General features: G+C 43.0%; 1 protein-coding gene across 1 annotated transcript in view; it reads left to right on the forward strand.

The window, feature by feature from the left end:
• The window catches only part of LOC124616411, a 262,291-nt gene that overhangs the window by 212,006 nt on the left and 31,416 nt on the right, over positions 1-18,869 (forward strand). Inside the window, exons 12-14 of the mRNA XM_047144715.1 lie at positions 4,195-4,376; positions 9,477-9,641; positions 18,623-18,782. Coding sequence (XP_047000671.1) covers positions 4,195-4,376; positions 9,477-9,641; positions 18,623-18,782 — 507 coding nt within the window. The remainder of the gene's footprint in view (positions 1-4,194; positions 4,377-9,476; positions 9,642-18,622; positions 18,783-18,869) is intronic.

Here is an 18,869-nt window from a genome sequence, read left to right on the forward strand (position 1 = left end):
GCTGGTCCAACTGAGGCGCCAGGTGGAAATGGCATGGCAAGTCGTTCCACAGGACTACATCCAGCATCTCTACGATCGTCTCCATGGGAGAATAGCAGCCTGCATTGCTGCGAAAGGTGGATATACACTGTACTAGTGCATGCTCTGTTGCCTGTGTCTATGTGCCTGTGGTTCTGTCAGTGTGATCATGTGATGTATCTGACCCCAGGAATGTGTCAATAAAATTTCCCCTTCCTGGGACAATGAATTCACGGTGTTCATATTTCAATTTCCTCTACAGTTTTTGCCCTCTACATCTCCCTCTAGTACCATGGAAGTCATTCCCACATCTCTTAACATATGTCCTATCATCCTGTCCCCTCTGGTTATCAGTCCCTTCTGGTTTCCTCTCCGATTCTGCTCTGTACGTCCTCATTCCTTATCAGTCCACCTAATTTTCAAAATTCGTCTGTATCACCACGTCTCAAATACTTCGATTCTCTTCTGTTCCTGTTTTCCCACAGTCCGTGTGTCACTGCCATACAATGCTGCACTCCAGACGCACATTGTCAGAAACTACTTCTTCAAATTAAGGCCGATATTTTATATTAGTAGACTTCTCTTGGCCATAGCTAGTCTGCTTCTGATGTCCTTCTTGCTCCGTCCGTCATTGGTTATTTTACTGCCTAGGTAGCACAATTACTTAACTTCATGTACTTCATGACCATCAATCCTGATGTTGAGTTTCTCGCTGTTCTCATTTCTACTACTTCTCATTACCTTCGGCTTTGTTTGATTTACTCTCAACCCACACTCTGTATTCATTAGAGTGTTCATTCCGTTCAATAGATCATGTAATTCTTCTTCACTTTCACACAGAATAGGAATGTCATCAGAGAATCGTATCGTTGGTATACTTTCACCTTGAACATTAGTTCCACTCCTGAGCCTTTCTTTTATTTCCACCATTTCTCCCTCGATGTACAGATTGAACAGTAGGGGAGAAAGGCTACAGCCGTGCCATTCACCCTTTTTAATACGTGCACTTCGTTCTTGGGCGCCCACTCTTATAATCCCTTCTTGGCTGTTGTACATATTATGTATGACCCGTCTCCCCCTAGAGCTTACGCCATTTTTTTCATAATTTAGAACGCCTTTCACCATTTTACATTGTCGAACGTGTCTTGATTTTCTTTAGTCTTGCTTCCAATATTAACCGCAACATCTGAATTGCCTCCCTCGTGCCTTTACATTTCCCAAAGCCAAACTGATCGTCATCTAGCGCATCCTCAATTTTCTATTCCATTCTTCCGTATATTATTCATGCAAGCAACTTGGCTGCATGAGCTGTTAAGCTGATTGTGCCATAATTTTCGCACTTGTCAGCTCTTCCTGTCTTCGGAATTGTGTGGATGATACTTTTCCGAAAGTCAGATGTTATGTCGCCAGACTCATACACCAACGTGAATAGGCGTTTTGTTGCCACTTCACTCAACGATTTTAAAAATTCTGATGAAATGTTATCTATTTCTTCTGCCATATTTGATTTTAAGACCTCCAAAGCTCTTTTAAATTCTGATTCTAATACTGTATCACCTATTTCTTCTAAATCGCATCCTATTTCTTCATCTATCGCATCAGACCAATTTTCCCCCTCATAGAAGCTTTCAGCGTATTCTTCCCACGTATCTGCTCTCCCCTCTGCATTTAGCAGTGGAATTCCCGTTGCACTCTTAATGTTAGCACCCATGCTTTTAATGTCACCGAAGGTTGTTTTGACTTTCCTGTATGCTGAGTCTGACCTTCCGACAATCATTTCTTTTACGATGTCTTCACATTTTTCCTGCAGCCATTTCTTCTTAGCTTCCCAGCACTTCGTATTTATTTCGTTCTTCAGTTACTTTTGTTTCTGTATAGCTCAGTTTCCCGGAACATATTTGTACTCCCTCCTTTCATCGTTCAATTGAAGTATTTTTTTGTTAGACAAGGTTTCTTCGTAGTTACCTTGTTTGTACCTATGTTTTCCTTCCCAACTCCTGCGTAGGCGTTTTTAGAGATGTCTATTCCTCTTCAACTGTACTGCTTTCTGAGCTATTCCTTACTGTTGTACCTATAGCCTTAGAGATCTTCAAGCGTATCACGTCATTCCTTAGTACTTCCGCAACCCCCTTCTTTGCGTATTGATTCTTCCTGACTAATTTGTTAAACTTCAGCCTTCTCTTCATCACTACTATATTGAGATCTGAGTCTATATCTGATCGTGGGTAAATCTTACTATCCAGTATCTGATTTCGGAATCTCTGTCTGACCATGATGTAGTTTAACTGACATCTTCCCGTATCACCTGCCCTTTTCCAAGTATACCTCCTCCTCATGTGATTCATGAACAGAGTATTCGCTATTACTAGCTGAAACTTGTTACAGAACTCAATTCATCTTTCTCCTCTCTGATTCCTTGTCTCAAGCCCATATTCTCGCTGTAACCTTTTCTTCTACTCCTGCCCCTGCAACTGCAATCTAGTACCCCTTTAATACTGTATTACTCTTTCAATATGCTCATACACTTTCTCTCTATCTTCATCTTCAGCTTGCGACGTCGACATGAATACCTGAACTATCGTTATCGGTGTTGGTTTACTGTCGTTTCTGATAAGAACAACCCTGTCACCAAACTGTTCACAGTAACACACTCTCTGCACAACCATCCTACTCATGACGAATCCTATTCCCGTTCTGCCATTTTCTACTGCAGTTGGTATTACCCTATACTCATCTGACCAGAAATCCTGGTCTTGTTTCCACTTGACTTCACTGACCACTACTATGTCTAGATTGAGCCTTTGCATTTCCCTTTTGAGATTTCCTAGTTTCCCTACCACGTTCAGGCTCCTGACATTCCACCCCCCGACTCGTAGAACGTTGAATAATCAATACCAACAGTCGCTGTATAGGTTTATTTCTAGACAACCATTCGTCGCAGAACGTTATACTTTCTTTGATTATTCAATCTTTTTCTCAGGGTAATCTCCCCCTTGGCAGCCCCTTCCCGGTGATCCGAATGGGGGACTATTCCGATATTTTTGGCCAAAGGAGAGATCATCATGACTCTTCTTCAATTACAAGCCACATGTTCTGTGGATACACATTATGTGTCTTTAATGCAGTGGTTTCCATTGCCTTCTGCTTCCTCATGCTGTTGATCATTGCTGATTCTTCTGCCTTTAGGGACAGTTTCCCACCCCCAAGACAAGAGAGTGCCCTGAAACTCTGTCCGCTCCTCCGCCTTCTTTGACAAGGCCATAGGCCGAATGGGGTTCATTTCATATGCCATAAGTCTCGGCCGCCAATGCTAATTGTTTATCAAAATTAAAGCAGCGGTGGGGATTTTTTTTTAAATTTTGTTCCTTGCAGATCGTTGTGTTTTGTCGTTCGAACGTCACATGGCATCCGTTAAAGTTCGCTTTGTTGATCCTTCCACTCAGTTTCTTTTATTACAGAGGCTAAACAGCTCTCTGGCCGAACACGCTGAGATACCGTCCCAGCGGATTCGAACCCGGGACCGACGACGTTACGATTATGAATTAAACTCGCAACCACTACACCACACTTGCGTCTTCTGCGAGTGGTCATACTTGATAGGTCGTCAAAGTGTAATCTTTTATTACTTTCGTTTGTGACAGGATGCAAGGATGCCATTCCTGAGGCCGCAGTCGTAAGAGAAAGAAGTCGCGTGCGCCGTCTGTCTGTAAAACGTGCGAATTTCGTTCTGTGTGTGATGGTATTTTAACTGTTCGTGTATTGTGCTCTGCTAGGCGGAATTTCGGTAGCAGTCAAGCATTTGCCTAAACGAGTGTAGGAAACTGTATAAGAACCAGTGGCAGGCCGGTGTATCATGCCACAGACGTTATTCCGTCGCACGGTTTCGGCCAGTGTATGACTCACCTTCCCAAGACCGTGCCCTGCACGTTACGCTATATTTGTAAAAAAGTTGAACTGAATTTCTTAGTCTACTGAAATAAAATTAATAACAATATTGCAAATGTATTGATACCTAGAGCAGGTATTCCCCCTTTCGTCTGCTCCGCTTACTTACTATCCTTATCGCCTCGTGTGTCAGCAACGCCATGCGGCGTTCAATGAACAGATTCTGCTTACTGCTGGCAATAGCGTATAATCTCTGATGTCCTTCTACAAATGCCTTCTTGATGTGTGCAGAGCACGTGGAAGGCACGCTGCAGCCGGACTCGCTGTGCGACGTGGCGTACTACGGGCTGAGCAGCAGCCGGGAGGGCACCGTCACCAACCCGGGCAGCCAGCAGATCTTCTGGAACATCGAGGGCGCCCTCCGTTGCTCCCAGAGGTTCGTGCCGGCCGCCAACCAGAGCGTCACACTCACGGTGAGTCGAATTCCGGGACTGTATCACTCAACAAATAAGCAGTTTTCCTAAGTATTTGTAACAAAAGTTACAGCCTGAATACATTACACCTGTGTATCAGTCATGCGACAACCATGAGCAGAGTTGCATTCGTTTCATATAAACACCCCGACACCGACTTGCGGAGCTCTTAAATGAAACCTGTTGAACATCTTCACGAATGTTATGGATGTGTAGTTCCATGTCGTTGATTGCTTTAACTTCCATATACCGGGTGACCAAAAAGTCAGTATAAATCTGAAAATTTAATAAACCATGTAATAATGTAGATAGAGAGGTAAAAATCGACACACATGGTTGGAATGACATGGGGTTTTATTATAACAAAAAAAAACAACAACCACAAAGTATTGCTAGACGCGTGAAAGATCTCTTGCGCGCGTCGTTTGGTGATGATCGTGTGCTCAGCCGCCACATCCGTCATGCTTGGCCTCCCAGGTCCTCAGACCTCAGTCCGTGCGATTATTGGCCTTGGGGTTACCTGAAGTCGCCAGTGTATCGTGATCGAACGACATCTCTAGAGTTGCTGAAAGACAACATCCGACGCCAATGCCTCACCATAACTCCGAACATGGTTTACAGTGCTGTTCACAACATTATTCCTCGACCACAGCTGTTGTTGAAGAATGATGGTGGACATATTGAGCATTTCCTGTAAAGAACATCATCTTTGCTTTGTCTTACTTTGTTATGCTAATTATTGCTATTCTGATCAGATGAAGCGCCATCTGTCAGACAATTTTTGAATTTTTGTATTTTTTTGGTTCTAATAAAACCCCATGTCATTCCAAGCATGTGTATCAATTTGTACCTCTCTATCTACATTATTCCGTGATTTATTGAGTTTTCAAATTTATCCTGACTTTTTGATCACCTAATATATCGCAAAAGTGTGACGTCCACGACTATGAGTTAATGTCAAGAAACGGAGCAGTTCATTGCTAAACAGTTTCTTATATGAAGGGTTTAATACACTTACGTGTGCTAAATTTTATTGAAACTCGTCGGCTGTTGGTCAGTAATAACACAATACAATGGAAATGCGTACACAGCTGGACTGATCTAAAGACTGATTCGCATCAGTGGCTTACAACACCCACTGATTCTTGGCTCCAAAGACTATGAACGTATTAGCATACAGCTGCTCCTACTTTACATTAACGGGTCGACCTGAAAGATAAAAATGAAATAAAGAAGCCAGAGCCAAAGGACAAGTAACAGCATAAAAATAATAAATATAGCCAGTATCGAAACAGTAATATCAGTGACTAATAATACAAATCAAAATTAAATTGTTTTTGATAATTTATGTGACAGGTTGTTCACGCGTTATGTCCCAAGAACCTTGATACACAAATCTCTGTACAATAGATACCTTTGTACTCCTGGCGGTCGACGGCCGAAGTACACTCTAAGTCAAAACTATTAGTAGGTTTTCATGTGACTATACGCCAGTTCAATTTATTATGTTATTAGATGAAGCTGCTGGATCCATAGGCAATTGTTACACTCTTCCTTCTCATATGATGACTGCAAGCGTGACGTTATAAATTGGGACAAACAACTCGGTTAACACATATGTACAATGATTGTTTTTCTAAATATTACGTATGATGATTTCAGATTGATTTTTCACTTGCAGTGGAATGTGTACAGATTAAAAATTGTGGGCCTGACCGACAATCGAACGTGGGACCTTTACCTTCTGCCGGCCGGTGTGGCCGTGCGGTTAAAGGCGCTTCAGTCTGGAACCGCGTGACCGCTACGGCCGCAGGTTCGAATCCTGCCTCGGGCATGGATGTGTGTGATGTCCGTAGGTTAGTTAGGTTTAATTAGTTCTAAGTTCTAGGCGACTGATGACCTCAGAAGTTAAGTCGCATAATGCTCAGAGCCATTTGAACCATTTTGGAACCTTTACCTTTTGCTGGAAGTGCTCTACGAACTGAGCTATCCAAGGACTAAACAACCTGTCCTCAGTTGCTTCTCTTCCGCCAGTACCTCATCTACAACCACCCAAATTTCTCAGCAGCTCTCCTGCATACCTAGCTAGACTAGCGCTCATGGAATGTTGAGGATGAGGTATTGGCGAAATTGAAGCTCAATCGACTGACAAATTTTCTTAGAAAGTCAGATGTCCCAATCTCGAATATCGGTCTGACACACAATTTTAATCCGTCAGGCTGTTACACTATCGTGATTTATCCACGTAGCTGATGATAAATTTAAGTTTATTTAAAATTTAATCGGTGTTTACATGGTTTTAAAACTTGGGCAATGATGCAAACTTCGAACCCGACCGGTAGCAAATGAGTTTAACATTTCAAAACCTGTAACCAAGTAACTGTGTGGACCGCTAATTTCCCTTATCTTTGAATGGTGATCATTGCGCGATATGAAAGTTGGTGGTAATAATATATGCTCTATATCCTTGGCGAGGATCTGCTTTGGAATTTAGTGAGCAGCCCCTTCCGTTTAGAGCGTCGTCTATCTGCAGGTGTATCCCACATCAAACTTTCTATGTGATTTGTAACACACTCGCGTTGGCTAATGTACCAGTCACTAATCTTGCTGCTCGTCTTAGGACCATCTCAATCTCTTGAACCAGACGCAACTGGTAAGGGCCCCATACAGACGAGCAATACTCCAAAACTGGAAGAACTAAAGTATTGTAAGCAAATTCCTTTATTGAAGGAATGCCTCGCTTCAGGATTCTACCAATATACCGCAATCTAGAGTTGGCCTTACCCGTTACTTACGTAATCTTATCAAGTCCATGCAGGACCAATGTATTGAGCCTAAGCGTCACATACGCTTCCAAACATCAAGCGTATCTGCCGATGCAGAGCTTTGCGTTGCAATTTTGATGCTCTTGTGTGCCATTTATTTTCATGGGAGAACCTCTTCGATTGTTGCCCGCAGCATCCTTATAGCACAGCGTTACGTCGAAGATATTCTACGCTCCTTTTGTTGCCCTTCAATGCAAGCCATCCTGGGTTAACATTTCAGCAAAATAGTGCCAAGCCGCAAACGGTGAGAGTTTCAGCTGCATACCTTCGTGATTACCAAAACCTACCTCGGCCAGCAAGATCGCCGGATCTCTCTCCGATTGAAAACTTTTGGATCATTATGCGTAGGACCCTCCAACGAACTCGGGAATTTGACGAAATAACGCACCAATTGGACGGAATTTGTCACGGTATCCATCAGGAAGACATTCAACTACTTTATCAAGTCATTGCTAGGCCGAATTACTGCTTGTATAAGGGCCAGAGATGGACCAACGCGTTATTGTCTTGTTCACTTTGTGAAACTCTTACTCCTGAATAAATTATCAAAATTTTATGGAATTTTATGGAATGCCAGTACATGTACAGCAGCTCTACCGATATCCGTTCCATTCGGACAATTTCTTCATGGTCTTAGAGTGTATTAGAAGAAATTCATGTTACCACCATAATTTGCTTGTAGTTCATAATGCTCCTGTTCTCAACAGAACGGATGGTTTGAACAATGTGTACATTACCGCAGCGATATGAAATCTGAAATACAACATACCTCCTTGATCCCACACCATATGTAACGGAGCACAAACGAGGATTAATCCTGCGGAACATACGAAGCCCATCTTTTATGTTTAATTTCCTTAAAATTCTCTCTGTTTTTGCTGATATGCTCCTAGCCATGATAGGAAGGAGCTGATGTACTTCGGTTGATGGTCCGAATTCCACGGCAGGACGGCCTGCCTTCCCCAGATTCCGTTTCGGTTAAATACAGACTTCAGATGTTCAGTGTTGTGTGGTAAGCCTTCCGCATCATATATGGTATATCCTCTTCAGATCTAGAACTTCAAGGCGTTGGTACGATGGATAACAGCTAGTAGCATGCTAATACCGGTTAGTGTAAGCAGGTTTGTGGTAAATACGGTGCCCTAGAACTCCATCATTACGTTCGTAGACGAGAAAACAAATAAATAAAAAAATGAGGCTACCCATCGATATGCCCTTTCATTGTAAACTACGATCTGCCGCAGAAACTTATGAAGTCACAACACTTTACATCTACACATGCACAGTGATTCAGTTGCCCCTGCGCATGGTTTTTATGCAACCCGAAACGCCTTCAAACACCACAAGCCAGATTATCATGTTCTATCGTTCGCTACACGCAACGTATCATCCCTGTAGAAAAAAAAGAACAGGACATTTTTGTAAGAAATTTAATACAGTTAATTTTCATACTGCAATACATTTCCGCTGGAGGCCGCGGTTTTCGAGTTAGTCAATAAAAACGCGTTTGATGTTACTTTTGTACGTATTTCTTGAATAATTCGAAAACCACGACCTCCAAGCAAAACGTATCCCTCTGAAAAATTTAAGTACCCTGAAGTTCCTACGAAAAAGTCCTATACATTTTTGTTTGTAGGACTAATAGTTCGCCGATAGTGAGAGAGAAAACATGAAAAATTTAGCATGCCATCAGAAGGCGTTACGGTTTGCCTAAAACTCATACGTAGGTGCACCTGAATCACCTATTTCCGCAAGCCACCTTGTGGTGTGTAACGAAGGGTACGTTAGGTACCACTGCCACTTCCCCTCATCCTGTTCCAGTCGTGAACGGTCCCTGGGAACAATAATTGGTGGTAGGCCTCCGGGAGGGTTCGGATCTCTCGAATGTTATCCTCATGATCTTTTCACGAGGTATACACAGGAGAAAGCAATATATTGCTTGGCTCTTCAAGGTACGTACGCTCTCGAAATTCTTATAACAAACTAAATAGTGATCTAGAATGCCTCTCTCGCAGCGTCTGCCACTGAAGTTGGGCAAGCACCTCCGTGACGTTTTCAATTTCACTGAGTGAACTTCTAACGAAAGGCACTTCTGTTCTTGAAATATCCTCGGTTCCCTCTAGCAATCCTGCGTGTTACGGAGCTTCTGTCCGTGAAATTAGCAGCCTGCATCCACTTGCATATCTGCACCAACACTAGACTTCCTTCGCAAGGATTCATCCGTTTGCCTTGACATGCACTGTCGCGACACTGGCTGGCTCCTGTTGTCTCGCAGGTGAACTCGCTGGCGCGGCTGACGCAGGACCCGCACTGCCACACGCAATGCGGGGACGGCGGCTGCCGCTGCGTCACCAACCTGCTGCCGCTGGCGCAGATGGACCACCTGCTGCTGGCCACCGACGACGGGCAGTCGCTCGCCTGTCTCTGCGGCGACTTCCAGGTGGGCCTACCACACCTTGTGTTACTGAAGTCCATGAAGTGCTATTATGCTAACACATAGTAGTATTTATTTAATTTAATCGTATGGCTAGGGCCCCCCGTTAGGCAGTTCGTTCACCGGGTGCTGATCTTTCAATTTGACGCCACTTCGGCGACCTGCAGTCGATGAGGATGGTAGGATGATGATGAGGACAGCACAACACCCACTTCCTGGGAGGAGAAAATTCGACGACTCAGCCGGGAATCGAACCCGGGCCCAGAGGACTGACAATCCGTCACGCTGATCATTCAGCTACCAGGGGCGGACAACACATACTAGTAAAGGGGTATAGTTTAAGACATGACATATAAGTGGAAGTGACCACTTCTGAGGTTTTGTTTATTTAACCCAAACATTAGGTTAAAAGCAGTTTAAACATCATCAACTGTAGGATACTGTTCTTGTTAACTGATTTAAAAGAATAGAAACTCTGAGCAAAATATACCCACTATCGGATTAAGGTTCCCTAACTTGTACCAATCTTCTAAGCTGTATCCCTCAGCTTGAACATATTTAGAAGTCTACTCTTAAAGATATTTTATATACGGGGTGAAAAAGAACTTCCTAATTCTAATGTGTTCTAGAATCTGCACAAAGTGACGTACACTATTCTAGTTTGTGGTGTCTGATTCATTAACTCTCCAAGTTAGGCTCGCCTGCAACTGGCAGATCTATTTGACCTTGAGACGGCACCAGTGCTGTTTTTCCCCTCAGTTCAGTCCAGGCGTGTGTGCAGTGCAGTGCAACTCAGCAACAATGTGTACCCCGCAACAGAAAGCGCAGTGTGTTATTTGGCTTGTGAAAACTGAGTCAGTTGTAACACTGGAACGTAATTACAGATGTCAGTACGGTGGTGAACCACCTACAGCAAATCTGTCCAACATTGGCTAAAGTTTTTCAATGAACCTGGTAGTGTTCTAAAAGCAAAATCACCAGGTAAAATGAGAACTCCTGAAGATATTGTTCAACGGATCCTTGTTTCGTGAGTTCGGACATTGGCCAGACGCAGTCTACAATTAGAAATGTCTAAAGGTACTGTGTATGATGTTGTGGGTAAAAGACTTAAGTTTCAACTGTTACATGAAATAAAACCCACTGATGAAATCGAAAGGTATAAGTTTGCTGTTGACTTTCAACACAGAATTGATGATGATGCGCACAGTGGAAAGATCAGAGTCATCAATCATTTACGGGGAAGAATCGTCGTGACGGTTGGGACTGTTACACCTGAAATGTTGGTGAACAAGTGACGAGAAGTGGAATATCGTCTCGACGTGTGCAGGGCAACAAATGGATCCCATCATGCCAACTACTGACGACGCCTTTGGCACGATTGTTTTATGTATCCCCATTGCAGGATTGGATTTTAGTGTATTATTGCTTCTTATGGAGGTGTATTTAGATATTCCGAAACCGTGGTCAAGGATTTAAATAAATCTTTATCCTATTCTTGTTATGCCAAGTAAGATAAAGCGACGTATCTGTTAATAGTATGTTTTGCGTCTGTTGTTTTCTTGTTACGGTTAACACCGGTCAGCAATGAAATAATTAAAAGCGAATCGTGAATCTGTTGCAAGCGATCCGACTATGGACTCCTTGGTGTTCCGTGCTGCAAATGGTATCATCTAAGCGAGAATTATAGAAATGATCACCTTTCCTCCATCTTAAATTTCTGTTGATCTCAATAAACTAATAAGCTGTTCAAGCGACAGCGGGAATTAAATAGCAACAAGGAAAAAGTCATAAATATGGAGATCGTCCAGAGAGCGATTTGGTGACTCTAGCTTAAAGCAATAGTCCAGATCGCAATATTATATTATTAGTGACCGGTTTCGACTTCATGTGGAATTCGTCTTCAGAAAATGAGCGCGACCTGCCTACCGCTGCTGGCGGCACCTCGGACGCTTCTGGGGCAACACGATCGTAAACCACTCAGTTTGAAAAACGTGTTGCCGCGTGAGCATCTGAGGAGCTACCAGCCGTATCCAGATGGAGCTCATTTCCCGAAGATGACAAGTCGCAAACTGTCACAAATAAAATAACGACATACGACAAAAATAGACTAAATGAAATCGAGGAAGATTTCAAGAAAAATAACACGAGAAATTTCTACAGATTATTCAGGAAAAATACTATGTGTTATCAGCCTCCAAATATCTGCTTCAGAAGAACAAATGAATCTCTAGAAAGAAAAAATAAAGAAAATTGCAATTGTCTTAAAGGATACTTTGATACACTCCTCAACTGTGAGAAGCCCAAAGACAAATTACACTTCACAAAAACAGACTCGAAGTCGCCTACAACCACAGAGGTTGATTAGGTTATAAAATTAACTAAACAACAACAGAACTCCATGGGAAGTAGGCATTATCGCTGAGATATGGAAACTCACAGACCAAAATATTACAAAGAAAATTCATAAAATTCTCTTGGAGATACGGAGCACAGAGAAAATTCCACGGGAATGGAAATGAACACTGATTCACCCACTCCACAAAAATGGAGACAGGACAGACCCTAATAAGTACAGAGGGATCTCATTATTACCGGTCACTTGTAGAATTCTTTCCAAGGTGTTACTGAACAGACTGGAAGCACAAGTGGATGGAAAGATAGGTGCATACCAGGCAGGGTTCACAAAGGGAAGATCCTGTATTGAACAAATTTGGAACCTGCGAACACTCTTGAAGGTCAGACAGGCGAACAGCTCTGTAGTTACATTTGTGGACTAAGAAGGCCTATGACTCCATTGACAGGCAGACTCTCTTTGACACACTAGAAGAACATGGGAGAGCCATTTGAGATACAAGTGGCAGACAAGGAGAAAGGAGATGGTCTCTCACCACTTCTATTCAGCACAGTCCTGGACAAAATTATCAAGCAGCGGCAAAAAAAAGTAAAAGGAATTCAGTTAGGAACAACACGTGCTAACAATACAATCATAAAATGCCTAGCATTTGCAGATGACTTGGTAATACTCAGCAATAACAGAGAAGAAGCACAAGACGCCCTGGAATATTTACATGAAGTTTCTCCTAAAACGGTGTTACACATATTGTACGAGAAAACACAATATATGGAAAGAAAGAACAACAATACACAAATAATGCACACAAAATACGGATTGGTTAAAAAAGTGAAAAAATTCAAGTATCTTGGAGAATACATGCAAACCTGAGTATCAAACAAGGCCTCCAATACAGAACGAAAAGAAAAACTTCAGAATGCATACAATAAAAGACAGGCGAAACTCAGACACTACAATACAGTTGTACTACCAGAAGCCCTCTATGCAACAGAAACGACCACAATCGGGGCATCAGGGATCGCAGAGACAGAAGAGACAGAACGTAAAATCCTTCGAAAAAGTTTAGGAGCAGTACATAGAGATGGTGTATGGATGAAGAGGCCAACCAAAGAACTGTACGAACATACAGACAGACTCACAGACACAATCAGAAAAAGTCGGTTAACATTCTTTGTGCACATACACAGAATGAACAACACCAGACTCAGAAAGAGGATTTTTGGTGTAGTCAGCAGCTCAATCATAGAAACCAACTGGTTTCATGAAATAGAAGAAGACCTAAAACAAGCAGGAGTCAATAAAGAAATGATAGATGAACGAGACAAATTCAGAAACAAAATTATTAACACGAAATTGGAAGTAAAAGAAAGGAAGAAACCGGGAAAAATATGGACACAACAAAGGAAATACGAACACAGTGAAATGGTTAAGAGATTTTGGGAAGACAGAAAGAAGAAGAAAACATAAAAACGGGAATATTGAATAATCATGTATCATTCAAGTTCAATCACTGTCTTAAGGGCAAAAATGTATAATAACAATAATAATAAAAACTATCTGGACAGTTGTTTTAATGCATAAAAATGGTTGTATTAGATGGGCGGAAAGGACGGCGGAGACGGTGAAGCTAATTTTACTCTGACTGCAGCGATCCTAGTTATGTCCTACAGGTGCACGGCTGTTGCAGGTATATCTTTCCTGATTCTGTTCCTTAGAGTTAGGAAAGCATGATGTTGTCTTGTCTAGCCTTTACTTTATTATTATTATTAGCCTATTATTGCTTCTATTGTTACTGTTATTATTACAATTACATTTTTCAAAAAAAAAAAAAAAAAAAAAAAAAAAAAAAAAAAAAAAAAAAAAAAAGAAAAAGAAAAAGAGCAGCACAGAGGTACAGTGGCTTAAGTTTGAACAGCTGGCATCCATGATGCTCTCGCAGACCACGCGTCTTTATAAACATATTTCAGTGTAAACAAAGGGTGTCCTTAGTACTCACAATGCTTCGGCGACCAGATTGATCCAAACCACTTTCACTCCGGTTCTTGGAACAAGACGACATGTGATATTTAATATTAAATTAACATAAAAGTAATAAATGTTCTAGATACAATCGTTTGGTTGTCACACTGCTTCGGACATCTTACTATCGAATCTGAGATAAACTTACGCTTATAGCATTTGTAGACTGAGGGATAAAATAGAGTGAGAAAAGTGATGTAAGCTCACCGTACAAATCGTTAGCCACCTCAGTGCGCCTGCACAGATGATTCGTTAAGCCTTCACAGATGGTGCAGTGATCGAATCACGTGCTCAATCGCGTGTGCACTGCCTCTGCGTGGGCCTAAAATAATAGCGATCGATGAGACGTTTATGTTTCAATCGGATATTGAATGTAAACATGGGTAGATGAAGCGACGTGACAAATAGCAATAAGTGGCAGTCGTGTTTGGCCGCACCAGTGACCATTCGTTGTGTGAAGTTGCTGTTAAACGTGTCTGTAAGCAGTAATGTAACGCACGTGGCCACGAGCACGACGTTGTGGCCGAGGAAAGGTCGTGACTGAGAGGGACCGGAGAGGCGTTTCATGACTTTTGAGTTAAAATCTCTTCCAAACCCGACACGAATTGCCACAGGCAGTGAATGAAAGACCATCTCTATCTGTTAGTGGGAGAGTAATGCGGCAGAAACTGGATGTAGTGAACATTTTGTCACCTCAGAAAGGCCGTCACTCGTACAGGCACATAAAGACAGCAGCAAAGTTCATTGGGCTGGGAGAATTTGTAACTAGTTTTCTGAAAACTTCCCCCTCGCGTTACATTTCGGCTGTCCTGCCAAATCATCTGACTTGAACAATAGGAAATGAAACGAAATATGTCTCTCACGCATTGGAACAGCGGGTAAAATGCAGACATCAGCACCCATGCAGGTTGGTGGAATTGCGCGATCAGACCGTCAGCGAGTGGCTTAACTGGATACGACGTATCACCACAATCTTGTGGACTCATTTCGTAATCGAATGCAGACGGATATCAAGTGGAGGGGCGGGATTACACGACATTAAAGGATGCTTCTAATCTTTTCCCTATGGTTGGCTAATTTATTGTCCTGTGAGACTACAATCTGTACAGAAATCAGACCTTTGGTGTAAGAGTCAAAGTACATGGAAAGTAAGCAGTTGTAGAGATGTGAGTGAAGTTGTACTCTGTCTACCACATTATTTGGTCTGTACGTGCAGCAAGCACTGATCTAGCGGAACGGTCGAGGTGCGGTAGGGCATCTAAATGTTGGTCAGACTAGGAACGAATGCACGCATCCCTACGTCCATGGCAGTTGTTAGTCTGGTAGACGAAAGTATACACATCATACTCGTTATGAACCTGTAGAAGAAAGAGCAACACTTGGTCTTAGGGAATACTAACATAAACCCACAGGTTGTGATAACTCATGTGAGTGAGCCAAAGTTAGGGGACGAGGAACATCCCGAAATATCAGAGAACCTCGTACAGCCTGAACTACACCCTCTACACACGGCGTCTTATATACATCATTAGATCGTCGGTGCAATGGACATCCCACTTCATTTAACAGAAAGGCAATATCACGACGTGAAAGACCACACTACACGCCTCCAGTCGGCAGCTCTAACGCTTTACTTTGTCTGAGAACATGATGGAAATTGACGTGCCGCTGTGATCAGTGGCTTTTTGCGAGGTACCCGCCTCGAAACATTCATTGCATTCAGATCTTTTCCCTACATTCGCTCGGAAACAGATTGGGATGAACCTGCATTTAATGACTGTAGCAACTCGTTGTCGGCTTTGAAACCGAGTGACAAGGTGAGACACTCGTGTGACCTCTCTATTGTTATGTGTTATATTGCTGCGATTGGTACGTCATTCCTTGTAGACACATTCGACTGTATGCACTGATGTACCAACAACACAGTAAAGTTCATTCACGGAACGCCCAAGCGCGATAGTTCGTTTTATAAGTCAGTAGCTTTTGTGGCCGTTGTTATTCACCGTAAAATTTGACCATCCATGTCGTCACACTTACCACATAAAACTTTCTCAATGCTCGACTTCTAGATTCTTTCGCTGGGAACTTCTTCAGGATTCCACTGGTGCACCTCAATCGCTGAACATTTTCGAGAGAGTGTCGCGTTCACTTATAAAAGGGTTTCTTCCTGCAATTCTTTGCAGAAGTGGAGTTATTGGGTAGAAATCTTCAGGCTGACATTGATGGGCCATCGTCTTTGGGAAAATGCTGCAAGCAGATAATGGGAGAGCGCAGGAAACGATAGTATTAATGTTATTGTGTTGCCTCGCTTGTTTCTTGGCAGTTCTTTAAATATCTCGTTCGCCGTGACTGCGTGTTTACTTTTTTCATAGCGGCATCACGAAGGTAGATGCCTTTAGCGTCATTTCTATTAAAATAGTACCCAGTCTTCGAGATTTCAAATACTTCACGGACTCTCCCTATATAAATACTGCGGAAAAGTGTGGTGCGACGGCTGGTTGTGGCAACGTAAGAAGTCGTATTGAAAAGTAATGGCTTCGAATTTCTTATGTGAAAATTCGTGATGCTTTTTCAATAAAACAAACTTCGTTAGCGACCTACATCTTTACTGTTGATGTCTATATATTCATTCCTCAATATAGTCACATGGGCGACGAAAATGATTCCCCCTACGAGAGACCGATTTGTTGATACCGCCACTGCAGAATGTTTTACTTTCTTGATGTAGCCGCGAATCACCTCCGCTTGCACCGTTTCATCACTGTCAAAGAGAAGTCCTCGAAGGTGTTCTTTAACTGAAGGAAACAGATGAGTATCGGATGTGATCAAGTCGGGACTATATGCAGAATGATCGGTGGTAGTGAAGGCAAGGTGTCGCGTTGTTGGCAGATGTCGCAATGCTCGTGTGTGGTCCGGTGTTGTCATGCTGAAGGAGAAGGTGCTTCACCTATGGAAAAACTCTTCTGCAGTTAGAAAGTCATTTAAAGCACGCTGTTTCACGCACATCGACATAATTACGTAACACACCGCCACGTCACACGCTACAATCCGAGCCCTCTAGTGGCAGAGGATTGGAACTTGCTTCAAAAAAGTAGGAAAGTCGACCAAGTGATGTGCATCAAGTGTAATACCTCAACCGGTTTTGAGGAGTAAACAATTCGGAGGCATTACTTTCCAGCACGTCGTCGTACATTTTTTCGAAGCTCAAAGGGGAATAAAAGAATGAGTTGAAGAAGACGAACGCCACAGACCCCTAAGTCAGAATATAAGATTGGTTGTTGGATATAGCCAAGAAGAATCTTAACCAGACAAAGCAATATTTATAAAAGCAGAGTCGATGAAGCAGCTGAAAATGTGGAAAAATCGGTGGAATTTCCATAGAGGTGACATCAGCAGGCTTCCGGCTCCATGGCTATCACCTACCACAGAAGCATACGCGCAGTCTCAACGAGCGAGAGATATTAACGTCCACTAGAGAATGAAGGCGGCACAACAGCCATAATACTTTCGATAACCCCCCGCACCCCCCCCCCCCGACCCCCACCCCTTTCAGTATCTAGCTTCAGCATCAACCAACTGTCGACGGTCCGCCAATAAGAGCCTGAAACTTATCTCCCGACAGCCCCAGTCCTCAGAAATGCGCCGGAAAATATTCTTTTACAAGTGAACGTGACACTGTCTTGCGACAGTGCTAAGCCATTCAGGGACACCCATGCAATCCGGAAAAAAAACAGCAGAGGATTACAAATGAAGTAGTTTCAATGGGCATATGATGCGGCTTAATGAGTAAAAATATTTTTCATATGAATGCGTGGTGGGTGTTCTTTCTGACATGTCCGAAAGGACAGACACCACGGGGAATCCGCAGCTGTAATACATTATATGTAAGTTGAAGGTGGAGAGGGAAGAAATAAAAAGAAAGGTTAGGAAAGGGATTACCGATGTCAGATGCATAGGGACATTAGGTAGAATCAGCGACAACGAGTGAAAATGTATACCGGACCGGTATTCGAACCCGAGATTTCCAGCTGGCTACGCCGGTGCGTTAACCACTGCGACACTCGGCGCACTGTATTCATCACAACTCTGCGGACTATCTCGGCACACATGACGACCGACCAACCTACCTGCCGTTCCTGTCCATTCCCTCCATGCTCGCTACTCTCAGATTCCCGCAGGACGTCGGACGTGTTTGTGCATCATCACTGAAGAAGATGGTCAATTTCCTATTTATATATGAATGCATGGTGGTGTCTGTGCGTTTGGACATGTAATGTCCCGTTGGAACTGACATCAGTAATCCCTTCCCTTTCCTTTCTCCCGTCTCCAACTTCAATTTATATAAAAATATTTTACAATCAACGACAACTTCTTTTCGCCGTTCTTCGTGTGATCCAATGTGATTCCGTTGCATCTGTACAGCCGTCATTCTACTATCAATACGTTCCTCAGAGTTTGATGGTCACGTGGCAGCCTTGTACCAGTTCTAGAAGCTCTAGACCGGTTAAGATTGACCAGTGTGCTCTTGTGATGATCTGTCTAATATTTGGTACCATTGCAGTAGCTGTCTGACGTTGAGCGGGCCTGTTGTGATGATCGTGGCGTTTGTTTCAAGCAAGAGTGGCTCCCCGTGAGCGTGCGGTCGTGGTCGCCGCTGCGGCTCGTCTACTCGGTGCCGCACTACAGCTGGAGCCGCAAGGGCTTCTCCTTCGGAGCACTCTACTCCTTCGTCAACGACGGCGTCTGCGGCCGGGCCGTGCTCAACAGGCCCTCAGGTGAGTGCTCTCTCACAATCAAATAGGCCCTCGCCAAAGTGAACAGAATGCGAAAAAAAAAGTCTAAAACTCTTAATCACACACTCA

This window comes from Schistocerca americana, chromosome 5, assembly GCF_021461395.2.
Source record: "Schistocerca americana isolate TAMUIC-IGC-003095 chromosome 5, iqSchAmer2.1, whole genome shotgun sequence".
In the NCBI taxonomy this organism is placed as follows: Eukaryota; Metazoa; Arthropoda; class Insecta; order Orthoptera; family Acrididae; genus Schistocerca; species Schistocerca americana.